Raw genomic sequence first — 15,155 nt, forward strand, 5'->3', positions numbered from 1 at the left:
CCGCGCCGGGCGGCGGCTCTGGCCGCGCGGGGGGCGAGGTGGACCGCGGCCGGCCGGGACCGCGCGCCTGGACGTGTCTTCGGGGAGCCGGGGTCCCGGGGCCTGAGGCCCTGACCGGGGGGCGGGCATCGCCCGGCGGAGATGACCAGCAGCCCCATAGCCTGCTCCTTCCGATAGGCAGCGTCCCTGGTGGACAGGTCCAGCCCCCCAGACAAGCTGACCACTGTCCATCTTCTAAGGAGGCATCTCGCTCTGGCGCTGGCCTCCTGGCCCCCCTCCTGTCCCCGCCGCCCTGGGTCCCCAGCGGGCACTGTGCTGGGCCGGGCCCTGCACTGCTCGATACCGGCTGGATGGACAGGCCTGACCCCCCCAGGCCAGCCAGGGTCCTCCCAGGTGCCCAGGAGGGACAGGGTGCAGGGAGCTGCTGCCACGCCCGGTGCCCCGACCCAGGTGGGCTTCCCAGAGGTGCCCCAGCTGCGTCTCCAAGGGGTAGGCAGCAGGGGTCCCCAGAGGCCACGATGGACTTGTGGAGGGCGCTGGGGAAGGAGGCTTGGGGGACTGAGCACAGATGTTTTCAGGGGATGAGGTGCAGAGGGAATGGAGGCTCCCACGAGGCCAGGAGCTGGGGCCCTGCTGTGTGTCCAGCTGCGTGTGTGGGTCATCAGGGGACTGCGGGGCCCTGTCGGGCATCCCCCACACGTAGTCACTGTGTTGTTGGCCCCAGCTGGGCAGCAGGTCAGCCTCTCGACATCTGTTGGCTGCAGATGGCTTGTTGAGATCCCATAATAGTGGCGAGGGTGGAACCGAGACCAGAGATGCCTCCCGCGACCACGCAGGGCCCCTCCCAGTGCTGGGATTCCAAGTCTCACTTCTCTGGGCAATGGTTCCTGTCTTGGGTCCTCACATCCCTGGGCACGTAGCTGTGTACGGGCAGAGGGGGGACTCTGCAGGGAGCAGGCCCCACCTGTGCCTTGGGTCTGCCCCCTTGTCGCCTGACCTGCAAGGACTCTCAAGCCTTCAGGTCCCAGGACCAGGAGGGTGCTACGGAGCTCTCTCCCCTGACTGCCAAGGACCTGCAGAGTGCAAGCAGGAGCCATCTGGGGAGGCCACGAGAGGTGTGGGGGGGCCCTCAGGGTCCTCCTCTGAGCTGCGTTCTCGTCCTGAAACGAAGATGTAGATGTTTTCCTCCAACCGAGTTTGGGGTTTATGAGCCGTGTTTGGGAAGCACCTCTGGGCTAACCAGTCACAGTGAGCCCTGGACAGATATTGGCTGTGGCCAGTGGGGGTGGACCTGCATCTTGGTTGCATTCAGTTCCTGCCTACATCTCCTCACCTGTGAATAGGGGCTCTCAGGTCTGCCCCCATTCCTGCTTGTGTCACCTTACCTGTCAGGGAGCCTGGTCTGTGCCCCATTCTGCCTGTATCACTTCACCTGTCAGGGCCCCCCCGGTCTGCCCCCCATACCTGCCTGTGTCACTTTACCATTTGGGGATCTTAATCTGTTCTGTGTTCCTGTCTGTCACCTCACCTGTCGTAGGCCTCCAGTCTGCCCCCCGTTCCTACCCATGTCATCTTGTTGAGGGCCCCTAATTTGCTGCCCATTTCTTCTGTGTCGCTTCACTTATCGGGGAGTCTGCCCCCATTCCTCACCTTATCTGTTGGGGGCCCCTAGTCTGCCCCTCATTCCTACCTGTGTCACCTCACTTGTAGGCCCCTGGTATGCCCCCCTGTGTCTGCCTGTGTCACCTCACTTAGTGGGGACCCTAGTCTGCCCCTATTTCTGCCTGTGTCACCTCACCTGTTAGGGGCCCCCAGTTTGTCCCCCATTTCTGCTTGTGCATCCCTGCTTCCTGAGGCCCCCTCTTCTTGCACCAGCTTGGCTCATCTTACTGTCAACTTCCTGTCTGTCTGCTGTCCAGGGAGGAGCCCTCAGGTCTCGGGGAGGTTTCTGCCCTGGTGGACTGGAGACTCCGTGGAAGTAAGGGGCAGCGCTGGCCCTCCAAGGGCCCTTTCTGATGCTGTGAGCTTGACAGTCCAGACTCCCAGCCTCAGGTTTTGGAGACAGTCTGTGCCCAGAGCTGTGGCCACCAAGGGTAGCAGAGACTACACCTGGGGTGGACTGGGGACCCACAAACAAGTGGTACCATCTGGTGAAAGACGTTGGGCTGGACGTGGACTTGGTGGCAGCAGGGCCTACCTGTTGTCCAGTTGGTGGATGACCTGGGAAGTAGTTTGTGTGAGGGCAGTGTTGAAACTGGAGGGGTCCTTAGGGCGGGGCTTGCAAAGAGGGCTCTGGACTCCAGAGCAACTGGACTTGGGGTGGAGAAGGCTGGGCCAGGAGGGAGAGGAGAGAAGACTTGAGATGCAAAGATCACAAAGTCAGTCTGTCTTTCAGTGTCCTCTGGGCGCCAAGAGTGCAGATGCAGCGCCACGGGGTGTAGTGCAGGGCAGACAGGGGCACAGAAGCAGGGTGTGAATTTGGGGCAGACGGCTGGGGAGTAAAGTTGGTAGAGACACTGGCATAGCCTGAGCACACACAACCCTGCCGCTCAGTAAAGCATGCCATCCACCTGGTGTTACCCCCATGTCCTGCTGAGGTACTGGGTCCAGTCTGGAGGGCGTGCCTGTGCTTGGGAGGCAGGAGGCAGCCATGTAGGTCTGGATGGGGCGGGAGTCAGGGCACAGGACTGGACCTGTTCACCCCAGCGGTACTCCCCTCTCTGGTGTTGCACAGGTGCAGGTGAGGGCCCAGCAGAGCAGGTCAGGGGTCATTTGAGAGGCAAAGGCTGCTGGGGTCGAGGAAAAGCAGGTCCTGGGAGAGACAGATGTAGTCAGGCCAGAAGGAGCTTCCTCTGCTCTGGTCCTGTGATCTGGACACCCTGGCAGAGGACCATGGGGAGGGCAGGACATCAGCAGGGAGGGAATGCAATGGGGACAGGTCCATGTGTCTCTAGGAGTAGCTGGGCCTCTCCTTGCCTACTCTTATCTGGACAGGTTGGGAGAGGGGAGCGAGAGGAAGGTGACTTGTCCTGCAAGGGAGAAGTCCCAGGTGTCCCTGTGCAGTCACTCTCCAGCTTGGTCTGGGCCCTGTCCTTTGAGTCCCCCGTGCTGGGAGAGGATGCTCCTGTGCTCACTCCCAGTGTCTATGTGCTGGCACTTCTGGATCCCCAATCTGGAACAAGGCCAGGCTTGCGACAACTCAAGCTCAGGGAATCCCTGGACCAAGAGAAGGCTGGGCAGGTGGCCATCCTACCCCAGTGAGGTCCATTCTCCTTTCCAGGGTGGTCCTCCAGGGCTTGGGGACAGGGATGTGAGGCCATGAAGAAGCCCAGCCCATGGCAGGAAGAAAGCACTCCCCTTGCCAGCGAGGGCTTACTCCAGGGCACAGCCCCATTGACCCTGACTTGCCTCGGAAAGGTTGCCCCAGGCCCCCAAGAATAGGAATGACACACCCGGTGCAAGCCGAGGGACCGGGACAGGACTGAGGCTGGCCCCAGCCTTTGACCATCAGAATGATGTTTGGGGTTCCCAGGTGGGCAGCAGGGCCACTATGATTGATCACAACTTAAAGGAGGTGGTCAACAGGTCTACACCCTGACACCCCTCCTGAGGATGACACCACACACCTCAGCTCTGTCCTGAGTCATGCATGGGCCTCTTTCAGGGCCAGGGGGACCAGGCAGTGGAGTGCCACGACCAGACGTCCCAGCGATGACCAGGTGGGTGGCTGTGGGCTCTTTGTCCTCCATCCATGGGGCCTGGGTGGTGGGTGCCCCTGCCCTGCTCCATCCTGTCCTCACGAGGCAGGGTCCCCCAGCTCCCCCGTCTCCAGAGTCGTCTACAACGGCAAGAGGAACAGCAGCCCCCGCTCCCCACCCAACAGCAGCGAGATCTTCACCCCTGCTCACGAGGAGAATGTACGCTTCATCTATGAAGGTGGCGTCCTCAGGGCAGGCGGGACTGGGGAGCATGGGCACACAGGTGTGGGGATGGGGGCACCTGGGTGGGCAGACTCCTGCCTGGATGAGGGGGTGAGGGAGCACGGACAGATGGGGAGGGGCGCCTGGCTCGCCTGCACTGCAGGGGCGTGGTGGGCTCTCGCGTGTCCTCTGACTGTCTCAGCTGTGGTCTCAGAGGGACAGAAAGAAGCTGGAGGTGCAGTAGTCACAGCAGGGTCCCTGGGGAGAAGCCTGGGCACTGGCATGGCGGACTGGGAAGCCAGGGCATGCACATGGGGCCAGGGCGCCAGAGGCTCTGCACTGACTCCAGCCTCGGCCTGCAGCCTGGCAGGGTGTGGAGCGAGACCTCCGGAACCAACTGTCGGGCAGTGAGCGGGGCCTGGTGGAGGAATATGTGGAGAAGGTCCCCAACCCCGGCCTGAAGAGTGAGTAGGGGTGCGAGTGGGGCAGTGGCCATTCCTGGGCCTCTGGAAGAGGGACTGGACAGGTATCTTCCCCACCTGACCCTCACAATCCCTCCCCACTCAGCCTTCAAACCCATTGACCTGAGCGACCTGCGGCGGCGGAGCACCCAGGACGCCAAGAAGTCCTAAGGGGCAGCTGCCGAGCTCGGCCCAGCGCCAATGACCGCCTGCCTGCCACGGAGACTCCGGGCACAGAGGGGCCACGTGCAGCGAGCCGCGAGGGCTGACTGATGGCCAGCTGCTGCCCCAAGCCCATCCCCATGCAGGTCCAGGCCACCCGACTCTGGGGGTCTGGACCCTCAGCCCCGGCCTCCTCCCCCGCCTTGTCTTTAGAGCTTTCTGGAGTCCCTTTTTGCTGGCACAACCCTGAGGGGCCCAGAGATGGGACAAGGCCATCTGCCTCCCCATCCCACCCCCTGGCTTCTCCTGCCTGGACTCAGGCAGCTCTGTGTCCACCTTTTCATGGCACCAGCCTTCTGGGTGTCCGTAGCTGCCAGGCCTGACCTGGTATCTACGGCCCCGCAGGGTGGAGCAGGGGCTGGCCTGAGCTGGTGGCCCCTTTTGTCCTGAATCTGTGGGTGCTTGGAGGGCCCCAGAGCCCCTTTGTCCTGTGCCCTCAGATCTGTATGTCAGCTGAGGGTCAGAGAATAAAGGCAGCTGCTGGGACCAGCCTCCTGTGCTGTTAGCTGGTGGCCTGGGCACCTCGCCACCTCGCCACGTGCACCGGTCCTGGGTCCCCCTGGAGTTTCCCAGACCACCCTGCCTGAGCAGGGCCTCCCCCTCCTAGCTAGGCTTCTGGAGAGCAAGTCAGGGTGACCGGGAGCCCACATGTTCTGTCTGAGCCCCGGAGCTCTGCTCTGGCTGCAGAATAGGTAGGCGATGAGACCTGAGGGTCAGCCTCAGGCCCAGGGGCCCTTGCTCGACCTTCAGGGCTGGGCCATTCCGTCTGACCTCTGCTCACTCAGAGACAGGAGCCAAACGAATTTATTTCAAAAACTCCTTTTTCTTCGAAGAGTATTGTGAGCTCCAGTGAACCAGCGTGTGGGCTGCTTTGTCCACAGACCTTTTCAGGGGGTGCTGGCCTGGGCCCTCATGCCTCTGCTGGGTTAGTGATGGCCCATGCCAGCCTGGACCGCCCTGTGCCCCTGCCACCCTCCTGTGGGGCAGTGTGGGGCAATGGGTCCAGCTGCAATTGTCACCAGTCATTCCCAGACCTCTGCTCCAGATGTGTGCACCTCTCTTCTCAGTGGGCCCCCCAGGTACCTCATTCCCCCAAACCTCCCATCAACAGGTTTGAATTTTCTGAGGCCCTAACTCTCAGCTGGGACCTGAGGCTAGATGCGGGCTCAGGAGCTAGCGGGGGCAGAGGAAGATGGGAACACTGCTGATCTAGGTCAGGCTGGCTGGGGCCCCAAGGAGCACACCCTGGAGTGACCGGCCCAGTCCCTGTGCAGCAAAGCCGGGATGCTCAATCTAGGGGGAAATTTTAGTATCACCACAAAGTGGGTGCCAACACCCAGGCTAGGGGTGAAGAGAGGGACAAGTGTGGTACCCCCACCAAGTAGACCAGCTCTGAGGGACCCACCCGACTGTGAGGGACTGACCACAGCCCTTGTGAGGACCACCATGTGGGAGAGTGTTGCCCATCGGCCTGCCCTCTCCCCTCCAGAGACAGCAGCTGGGTGGTGGCCCATGCTAACTCAGAGATGCCGTAGAAGGGGCCTCAGGGAGCACGGAGGGAGGTTGGGCTGGCAGAGGTGGGTGTGGGTGGGAGGGGCTGGGTGGCTCTGTGGGAAGAAGACCGGGCTCATGTAGGCACAGCACTCCTGCTGAATGGAGCCCTGACTGAAGTGGACTTTGCTAACAGTCATGCTGCCCATGTCCAGATACAGATAGACTGTGGGTCCTGGGAGGCTTCAACCAACCCCAGTCCTCACCTCCACCCTGTTTATGTCTAAAGTTAAAGGGATCACCACGTGACAGCACCTCATGAGATGTCCCCACAAGTGTTCCTGCATCCACTACTCCCCAAACCAGACCCACTGCCGCAGTCCCAGCTCCGGCTTGGGGTAACACCTGTGTTGGGTGCATGCACATGGCTTAACCTCATGGAAGCAGATGCACAGGCCACTCTGGGCACCCCATGGACGTTTGGCTGGTGGCCCTGGAAACACATCCAGCAGTGATCCGCTCACACCAGCTGCCTCCCAGGCCGGGCCTTTTTGAATGTCTAGTGTTTCCCGACGGGGAGCAGAGTCCCTGGCTTTCAGGGTAAGACTTGGACTCTTGTCCCTCTGTCTATCATAAACCGAAAATGGAAAGACTTGTGTGAGAAGCTGAAGGGGTTCCCAAAAGGGGTATGGAAGTTAGAGCTGGGGAATGGACTGAATACAGATAGGAGAGATGAGAGGCTGAGCTTGGAGAGTGAGCTTGGAGAGAGGACAAGGGAGCAGACGGGGTCCAGGTCAGCGTCAGCATGGACAGGCTGCAAGGTGGCCCGCTGCAGCCCCGTGGCCCGGGGCCTGTTGGGTGTGCAGTGATTGGGTTCGTATCTGAAGGTCAAGCGTGAGCTGCAGTGGGTCACTTCCTGCCCTGGACCTTACCTGTTGACCTTTCCTCGCACAAGGGTTTTGTCCTTCATCCCTGATGGTCAGACCCTACGCCCTCCAGTCCCCGAGTCAGACCACCATCGTTATGGCCCCATAGATGCTGAGTGTTTATGTTACAGTGTCTCTTGTTCCAAGCACAGTTGCGGTGGATGCTGGTGGCCTGCCACTCCTCCCGAGTTCTTCCTGTCCCTGGAGGTAGCTGCTTCACTCAGGCTTGGTTTCCAGTGTGCTGGTCAAGCAAATCCATGCTCTCCACTAGCTCACCTCAGGCTGCAGCCCTTGGGGGTTCTCTCCCTGGACTACTCTGTGCTGCTTTCTGAGCACTGTCTCTCCTGGGATTGTCCCCTTTGCTGCTTGTGGTCTGTGCTGCCCTCTGTACACCCCCCCATAGACCCCTTGGGACACTGGGGATCCCTCAGTCACACTTGCCCCACCAACACCAAACCCTTTCCATGAGTTGTGATGTCTGACATCCCCATGGGCAGAGTGGCACTGTCCAGTCCAGTTTCCAAGGCTGCATACCCTCACACATGAAGACCACCGTGTGTGCGTCTTCTGCTTCCAATGAGCCACCTTGTATATGCCTCACCCACAGCCCTCCAGAAGCCCTGTGACGGGCTTCCTTTTCGTCTGCACCCAGTGATCCTGTGTCTGCATGTGAGGGCTCATTCACACACATGTGAACACAGCTCTGTGCACATGCACACACATGGGGGTGGCAGAGGTGGGCAGGACACTTTCCCAGCTGGGCTGGGGGCAAGTAGTCTCCTGCCCAGGCCATGTGCCCAACAGAGCTGGTGCTTACAAGCTGAGAATTCAGGCCCCTCTCCTGGGCTCCACCGGCCTGCTCCAGTTCCCTGGGGAACCTGAGGACAGGGTGAAGGACAAGCTAGAGGGACAGTCTGGGGAGGGTGTTGAGGCCCCTGCCTGAACTCAGCCAGCGTGAAGGAGAAAAGGGACCTCCTTTGCCAACTCAGAGGAGACTGCCTCATGCACCGTGTAGCTGGGCACCGGGCAGGCAGGGCCCAGGGGCTGGAACAGGTGTGGAAAACCTCAAGGTCAGGGCCCACTGGCCTCTAGCTGCCACTAGCTGAGGCTGAGGTGGAGCTAGCTGGCCCAGCTCCTGTTTAAGAGCCCCTACCAGCAGCAGGTAGCTCTGGTGACCCTACCCCGACCCCACAGAAGCCTCTCCTGACCGTCCCTCCATTAGCCGCCTGCTGGGGCCCCAGCGCCTGGTAGTGAGTAATTCTGTTTACCTTTCCCAAGTGGCCTGCTGTCCTCTCATTTACTCCAATTAGCCCGGTTCTGCCTGAGAGCTCTGGCCCACGTGGCACTGGTGGTGGGTGGTACCTCAACCCCCAGTGCTTGCCGGCCCAGGGGCACCTAGAGAGCCAGCTGGGCTGTGCCTACTGCCCCTCTGGCCCCTGGGCAGTGCTGCATGCATACACCCACACGGGCCTCACTGCAGTGAGGTCTTCTGTCCTGAGCCAGTGTCCTCAATGTTCAGCACCCCATGGGCTGACAGCTACAGGAGGGGCCTCTGCTGAAAAACCACCCTCGGGCACCTTGTTTGGCTGTTTCTTCTGATTGCCTGCTGTGTGTCCAAGGTCTGCTGGGCAGGTGACCCTCTTGTCACATGGAGCTGCCCTCTGCAGGGCCCAGGAAGGATCCTTCAGGAGCACCTACCCAGGCCTGTGCTCCTCAGTGCCGCTGATGGTCTCAAACCCACAGCCTTTCTGTCAGCAGCAGAGATGGAGTTAACAGATTACATGAGATCTGGGCTTAGCCCCCATGCCGGGTACAGTCCCTGATTTGGGGTGACCTCCAGGGGCCTGCATGGTGTGTAGGGTGAGAGTTGGATGGCAGCTTCCCTTAGCCCTATTTGACTTCATTTCCCCTCCTGGAAGTGGTGCCCCTTGGGGTTATGGAACAAAGCTATCGGGCCACAGAATCTGGACATGGGAGGCGGAGCCCCAGACTTTCTTGGGCGAAGATGAGAGACACAGGGTTACTCTGCTGGCCTGGGACCACCCATCTATGAAGGGGAGCAGAGGGGCCCCTGCTGGACTGGGAGGCATACTGTCCACACTCATCCCCTGTGCTGGCTCAGGATCCCAGTGTGTTCTGCCAGCTGTGTAGGGGTGCATCATGCAAGGCTGGAGCTATTTATTGGTTGGGAGGACATCTGTGCACAGGGGGCACACAGACATGGGACCCTCCAACAGAAGACACTGTCATATGGGGCTTGCCAACATGGGACACACAGGACATGCCAGCCCATGAAACACCCTGACATGGGTCCCTGGTACAATGGGATACGCCAACAGAACATGCCAACACGGGACATGCAGAAGAAGCAGTTCATGGCACACTCCTCTGTCCCTTGCCTCCACAGGGGGAAAACTGGGGGTTGCTGAGGGGCCTCCAGGGGGCCCTGCCATTTGGCCTGGTTGGGCATTGACTTCTGGAATGTCCTTGATGCCATCTTGGGCACAGTCTACCCCAGCGGGGTCCCCAGGCTCCAGAAGGGACTCTCTGGCCCAGGAAGGCTGTGGGCTGAGGGGGTCTCCAAGGATGGGTCCAGACGGGGACCCTCACTGCAGGTGCTCGTCAGCAGCCGCTCCTCACTGGGGGGCCCATGGGAGGGTGGGGCTGAGCGGCTGCCCAGCCGGAGTTCCTCCCGCAGGCCTGTGTCCACACGCCAGCGGTGCCAGCGCCTCAGGAGCTCTGACTGGACCTGAGAAGGCAAGGGGTTGGCCTGTGCAGCGTCCCTCTCCTGCCTCTGTGCCCTGAGCCAGCATCCCTGTCCCCACTCTGGTCCTCTGGACCAGTGTCCTGGGACACTGTTCCCACTCTGACCCCTGTGCCAACACCCCCATCACCACCCTGATCTCTTGTGCCAGCATGCTGGTCTCCAATTGCGTGCCCTGTGCCAGCATCTCTTGTCCCCACCCTGATCCCCTGTGCCAGCATCCCTGTCCCCACTGTCACATCCTGTGCCAATGTCCACTCCCAGATGCCCTGCAGTAGTGTCCATGCCCATCTTTGTGTGGCATGGGGGTCCTAAGTCAGCTCTTGACTCTGAGCACTCTAGGTAAGCCACTGGGTGATGCCACCTCCTGAGAGACACCACCTCCTGAGACATACCACCTCCTGAGAGGCACCAACTTCTGAGGGATGCCACCCAACAATCATCACCCTGGAACACTAGCGCTTGCAGCCAGCAGGGTGCCCCACTGCTAATACATCTCAGGGTGCCCTGCTCCCATCACAAGGTGGCAGTGGAATGGAGGCTGTGATGTGTCCAGCTCTGTGGACGGTCCCTGATCCTGCCCTCTCCCACCTACCTCCTTGTTGAGAAAACAGTAGAGAACGGCCACCAGCAGACCCTAGGGGGAGAGCGTCAGACAGCATAGCACCCACAGGAAGAGGGGTCAGACAGCACCCATGGGAGGAGGGGTCCTACTGTACCCACAGGGAGAGGGTCAGACAGCACCCACGGGGGAGAGGGATCAAGACAGTGCCACGTGAAGATGAGGAGGGGTCAGGACATAGGGGCAAACAGGTGTCAGGGCAGCCCTCATGGGGCCAAGCAGGGCACCTGGATGGAGCTGAAGAAGAGGTCGAAGAAGAGTTTGGTGGAGCGCAGTGCACCTTGGGCGTGCTCATCAGTCACAAAGGCAAACACCACTTCGTGGACACCCAGCAAGGGGACAAGGGTCAGCGTGGATTTGGCCAGCCTGTTGGGGTGGAGCCTAAGTCTCCCATGGTCCAGCCCCCCCAACATTTCCACCCTTCTAGGCAGCACGCTGGGTTCTTCTGCACCATCCTTTAGGGTACCCCCAGATCCTGGCTTGCATCACTAACATCTGGGCCCCCCTCTCCACCTGCACCCACCGGAACTTATAGTCTATGCAGTGCATCTGGTGGGCACGCAGCTTGGAGAGGAGGATGTGCACCGTGTGGATGAAGATGAGGAAGTTGATCTGGGAGCAGGAAGTATCACTTGGGGAGAAGCCTGGCTGCAGAAAGCTCTGAGTCCCAGCCAGCCCCCAGCCCCCCTCCACCTCCCATCACCAGGCCCCGGGGGTGGTGGGCACCTGTTCAACAACAGCAGCCCACATCCTCCAGGAAACCTGGCCCAAGGCCCCTAGTGCCAGCCTCCACCCTGGGCAAGTGCCAGCGGCCATCACCCCCACTTAGGCACCAGCTGCCCAGCATCAGCTCCTCACCAAGATGGCCAGGAAGACAGGGAACCGCAGGATCCACCAGAAGCCCATGTTGTCATTGCTGGTCCAGCACCTACGAGACAAGGCTCACATCCTGCAGTGTCCACCCTGAGGACACCACCCACATGGACACCACCAAAGAGGAGGGGCACGTGCCTGAAGGGCCCCTCTTACTCACTGGATATTTTCAAACAGACACTTGACCACGGCCCAGGGGATAACAAAGAGCAGGGGGGCGCCTGCAGGGGACAGAAGGGAGCTGAGTGCCAGTGCAGCTGGAGGGGCCACTGCCTGTTGCCTGCCCCGCACCCCACTCACCCCAGCCAATGCCCACGTAGAGCGGGAAGAAGCCGTCCTCCTGGAAGGCAGCTCGGTGGAGCACGCTGTGCAGGTACAGACCTTCCACCAGCAGCCAGCAGTAGTTTGCCACGATGCCATACTGCATGAACACCACCGCCACACGGCAGCTGGCCACCGCCTGTGGGGCTGAGGGTCAGGGGGCTGCCGGCCGGCCGCTCAGCAGTCCACATCCAGCCCGGTGACAGTGAGGCGCACTCTCCCCTCTGCAGCTGGCAGCTGGACCCCTGCCTGGGCCCGCGTGCTCACCCCTCAGTACCCCACCCCTGCCCAGTGAGGCATGTTCACCCCTCAGCACACTCACCTCTCAGCACCCCACACCTGCCTGGGTGCACACTCACCTGGTCGCTGAGCCAGATGCTCACACTCAGATCATCCCCGACCTTCTGGCTGTAGCGGGTCTGCAGCAGTGCGTCTGTGGCCAGCACGGAGCTGGCCTTGAGCACGAAGGAGGCAAAGAGGTTCATGTGGATGTAGTTCCGGGTGCAATGCAGCTGGCTGCGAGGACGGGACAGTCAGCTGGCATCGGTCCTCAGGCCACCATGCCCTGCCCCCACCCGCACCCCTGTACCTGAGGCCCAGCAGGATGGCCAGGGCCAGGAACAGTGCCCCCAGGGACAGGCAGTACCCCACTGTGTACATTACTTGGAAGCTGCTGTACATTTTCACCACCTCCTTCTGCAAGTAGGACAGCCAGTCATGGGGACCCATTGCTGGGACCTGGGCAGACTGGTCCAGCACCCCCTGACTGCAGCCCCACCAGCATCCCCTCTGAAATTGACTGGTCGCCAGCAAATTTATTTTGCCCTCACTCCACCAGGACTGACCTTCACCCATCAGCCCTGTCCCTGTCCCCTCTGGAACTGACCTGACCCTCAGCTGCCCATCCCAGGACTGACCTGCCCCCATCAGCCATGTCCCTGTCCCCTCCAGAACTGTCTGGTCTGTCCCACTCCCTCTAGAACTAACCTGACCCTCAGCTGCCCACCCCCAGACTGATCTGACCCTTCATTGCTCGCCCGTCAGAATGACCTGACCCCCAGCCCCGTGGCTGACCTGGTCCTCCAGCTCATCCTGGTCCATCTGGCACTGGGAGGCATTGCGCCATGGCTGTCCCTGGGGTCCCCGCACCCACTGCCCATCTGGCCCACATGTTTTGAAGACAAGCCGGTGCTGTACTGCAGGTAGGGTTGGGCTGGGGTCAGCCTCATGTTGGCTGTACCCTAGCCTCCTGCCCCCACCCCGCCCCAGAGGTACCTTTGTGGTACCAGGGCAGGTACCAGGGGCAGGAGAGGTTAGCCGTGGTGTTGACAGGGGTGTCTGGCCAGCAGGCGTACTTGTCAAAGGTCCGGTTGCAGACTAGCTCTGGGGGGCCAAGGCAGACAGGGGCTCCTCAGCAGGGTCTGACTGCACAGCACCCCAGTGCCTCCTCCTGGAAGTCACCTGGAGTGGCTGCCCCAGGGAACTTAACCTCAGGATGCCCACCCATGACTCAAATCCTCCAGGCCCACTGGCAGCTTTGCCCGGTCTTCCCTTGGAGATACAAGTCCCCTCTGAGCCCTGGACCTACTCTGGATCCCCCACCGTAGCACCTCCTAGTCTAGCGCCAAACCCTCTCATCCTCTCAGCATCCTTCCAGGAACCTCAAGTTCCCACACAGACGCCATTGCTCTCCCTGCCCGGGGGCTCCGCCACCACGGCTCCTCCAGCAGCTGTCCCTTGGCTGTCCCCTGCATCCTGCGCCAACTGGGCCGAGTTGTTCAGGGCCTGTGAACCTGCAGCAGGAGTGGGCAGGGTCCATGCCTGCCATCCTGTCTCTGCAGATGGCTGGTTCTGGCCTTCTGACTCAGTGTAACAGCCCTTACAGCATTAGATAAGGGCACCCCAGGGATAGCGTAGGGGCAGCTCACCAGTGGGGGGTGGCAGCAGGCTCAGATTGTGGGTACATTGGTCCCCATAGATCTTCCACGTCTCAAACAGGAAGTCCATCACCTGAGCAGCAGGCACCTGTGGCTGCATATGGGAACAGGCTGGGTGTCAGGGTAGTGGGGCTCACCCTGTGTGGGAGGGATGGAGAGGGGCTCACCTGTCGCGCCAGCAGCAGCAGCAGCAGGAGGTGGGAGCAGCGGGGCTGGGTTGTGGGCATGCCTCTGAGCAGCCACCCCACACATCTGGCTGGGGTACACGTCTGGGCAAAGGGCTCCTCGTGAATGTGCCCAGTCCTCCAGGGGACCAGAGGTCAGGGCAGCTGGACTCGAGGACCTGGGAGGACAGAGAGCTCCCCCCTGACACCACCTCTCGGGGGCCCCTGCAGGTGGAGATGGGGAGTGGGCTTGATCATACCTGAGAGCTCGCTGTCTCCCTACTGCCTGTCCAACTGTCCTGACAGCTGGAGTCCCCTCACCCCATGCTGCCAGCTACCTGGTCTCCCAGCTCTGGGGAAGATGCCCAGATATGTGCCCACTTCCTCGTCCAGCCTTGCTGACTGCCTATTCTTAGCCCTGGGAAAGGCTGCCTGCCAGGCTGACCCAGGCAGTCTACTGGCTATCCATCACTCAGTGAGGTGTGTCCCCATCCCCAGGGTCATGCTTGGCAAGGTGGCCCTGGGCCAGCTCCTACCATGCCATCTGTGGGCACATGCCCATGTGGTGTTCATCTGGGTGCCCCCTCTGTGTTTTCTGCCTGAGCTTCAGTTAGGCTTCCTGTTCTGGGCACATTCCTGAGATCTGGGACTCAGACCTAGGACCCTGGCCCTTGCAGTGCCTGTGGGGGATGGTGGGTGCTGGGCCTGGAGCCGGGCCCAGGGCTGTCTGGTCTGTGTCCAGTAGTGGCCACCTGATAAATCAGCTGTCGTCACTGGCAGACCCCATCCTGGGCTTTTACGGAATTCTGTGGGAGTAGGTAGAAGTTCCCATGGGTCCAGGGCAGGGCTCCCTGAGGCTGTGGAGGGCTGTTTGTCTGGGTCCTTGGTTCCTGGTAGAAGGTGGATGCATGCATGCATGATTGGATGCATCAACAGATAGGTGAATGAAAGAGTGACCGGTAAATGGCTGAGTGGATGCAAGGGCGGGTGGGTGGATGGACACACGAATGGATGATGCATGGATGGGTGGAAGGATGGACAGATGATAAGTGATTAGATAGATGGATGACAGGATTATGAATGGATGGATAATGGATGGATGAGTGGATGAATGGATGAAGGTTGGATAGATAAATGAACAAATGGACAGAAAGCAGTATCGTTCAGCAACCAGAGAGAAAATGGGAGGGTTAGGGGTGTGGGGTGATGCCTGGGGTGAAGAGCGATGGCAGGGACTGGGTACTTGGCAGAAAAGGAAGAATTTGGGATCTGCCTCCTCCAGGCAGACCCAGCTGTGCCCTTGGAGGGGCAGCTTGCCCTGGGATCCTGTTTCCTCACCTCTGACAGGACCCAGAACTATCTCTATGCAGGGCTGGAGCGGATGAGGCTCAGCAGTGTCTGCTCCACACCTTGGCCTGGCTCTAGCAGGGCTGGTGGGATGTAGAACCCAGCAG

At 60.7% G+C, this 15,155-nt stretch overlaps 2 protein-coding genes across 2 annotated transcripts in view; one reads left to right on the forward strand and one right to left on the reverse strand.

The window, feature by feature from the left end:
* LOC102847032 overlaps positions 1-4,552 on the forward strand; it is a 4,938-nt gene extending 386 nt beyond the window's left edge. The window contains exons 2-8 of the mRNA XM_006886295.1: positions 305-489; positions 2,735-2,740; positions 2,995-3,257; positions 3,665-3,719; positions 3,804-3,936; positions 4,283-4,384; positions 4,488-4,552. Coding sequence (XP_006886357.1) covers positions 305-489; positions 2,735-2,740; positions 2,995-3,257; positions 3,665-3,719; positions 3,804-3,936; positions 4,283-4,384; positions 4,488-4,552 — 809 coding nt within the window. The remainder of the gene's footprint in view (positions 1-304; positions 490-2,734; positions 2,741-2,994; positions 3,258-3,664; positions 3,720-3,803; positions 3,937-4,282; positions 4,385-4,487) is intronic.
* A 4,977-nt stretch (positions 4,553-9,529) lies between these two features.
* Positions 9,530-13,764, reverse strand: GCGR (glucagon receptor). The gene is made up of 13 exons (XM_006886317.1): positions 13,705-13,764; positions 13,529-13,631; positions 12,876-12,983; positions 12,675-12,796; positions 12,190-12,296; positions 11,960-12,116; positions 11,580-11,739; positions 11,440-11,500; positions 11,265-11,334; positions 10,930-11,018; positions 10,634-10,772; positions 10,380-10,421; positions 9,530-9,769 (listed from the first exon to the last, which is right to left on the reverse strand). The coding sequence occupies exons 1-13, from the start codon at positions 13,762-13,764 to the stop codon at positions 9,530-9,532; spliced, it is 1,458 nt and encodes a 485-aa protein (XP_006886379.1).
* Positions 13,765-15,155: the final 1,391 nt, after the last annotated feature.

The sequence above is a fragment of the Elephantulus edwardii genome, unplaced genomic scaffold (assembly GCF_000299155.1).
Source record: "Elephantulus edwardii isolate Elephantulus edwardi_28Jun2011 unplaced genomic scaffold, EleEdw1.0 scaffold00048, whole genome shotgun sequence".
Classification (NCBI taxonomy): Eukaryota; Metazoa; Chordata; class Mammalia; order Macroscelidea; family Macroscelididae; genus Elephantulus; species Elephantulus edwardii.

What these genes read in the sequence shown, in the direction of transcription:
- GCGR (XM_006886317.1), bottom strand. Translation starts at nt 13,764, where the DNA reads ATGCCCACAACCCAGCCCCGCTGCTCCCACCTCCTGCTGCTGCTGCTG. An exon ending in TCTTCTTCAGCTCCATCCAG is followed by an intron (nt 10,422 to 10,633) that starts GTGCCCTGCTTG and finishes CTCTCCCCCTAG; the next exon opens with GGTCTGCTGGTGGCCGTTCT. An exon ending in ACTGTTTTCTCAACAAGGAG is followed by an intron (nt 9,770 to 10,379) that starts GTAGGTGGGAGA and finishes TTGCCTTCTCAG; the next exon opens with GTCCAGTCAGAGCTCCTGAG.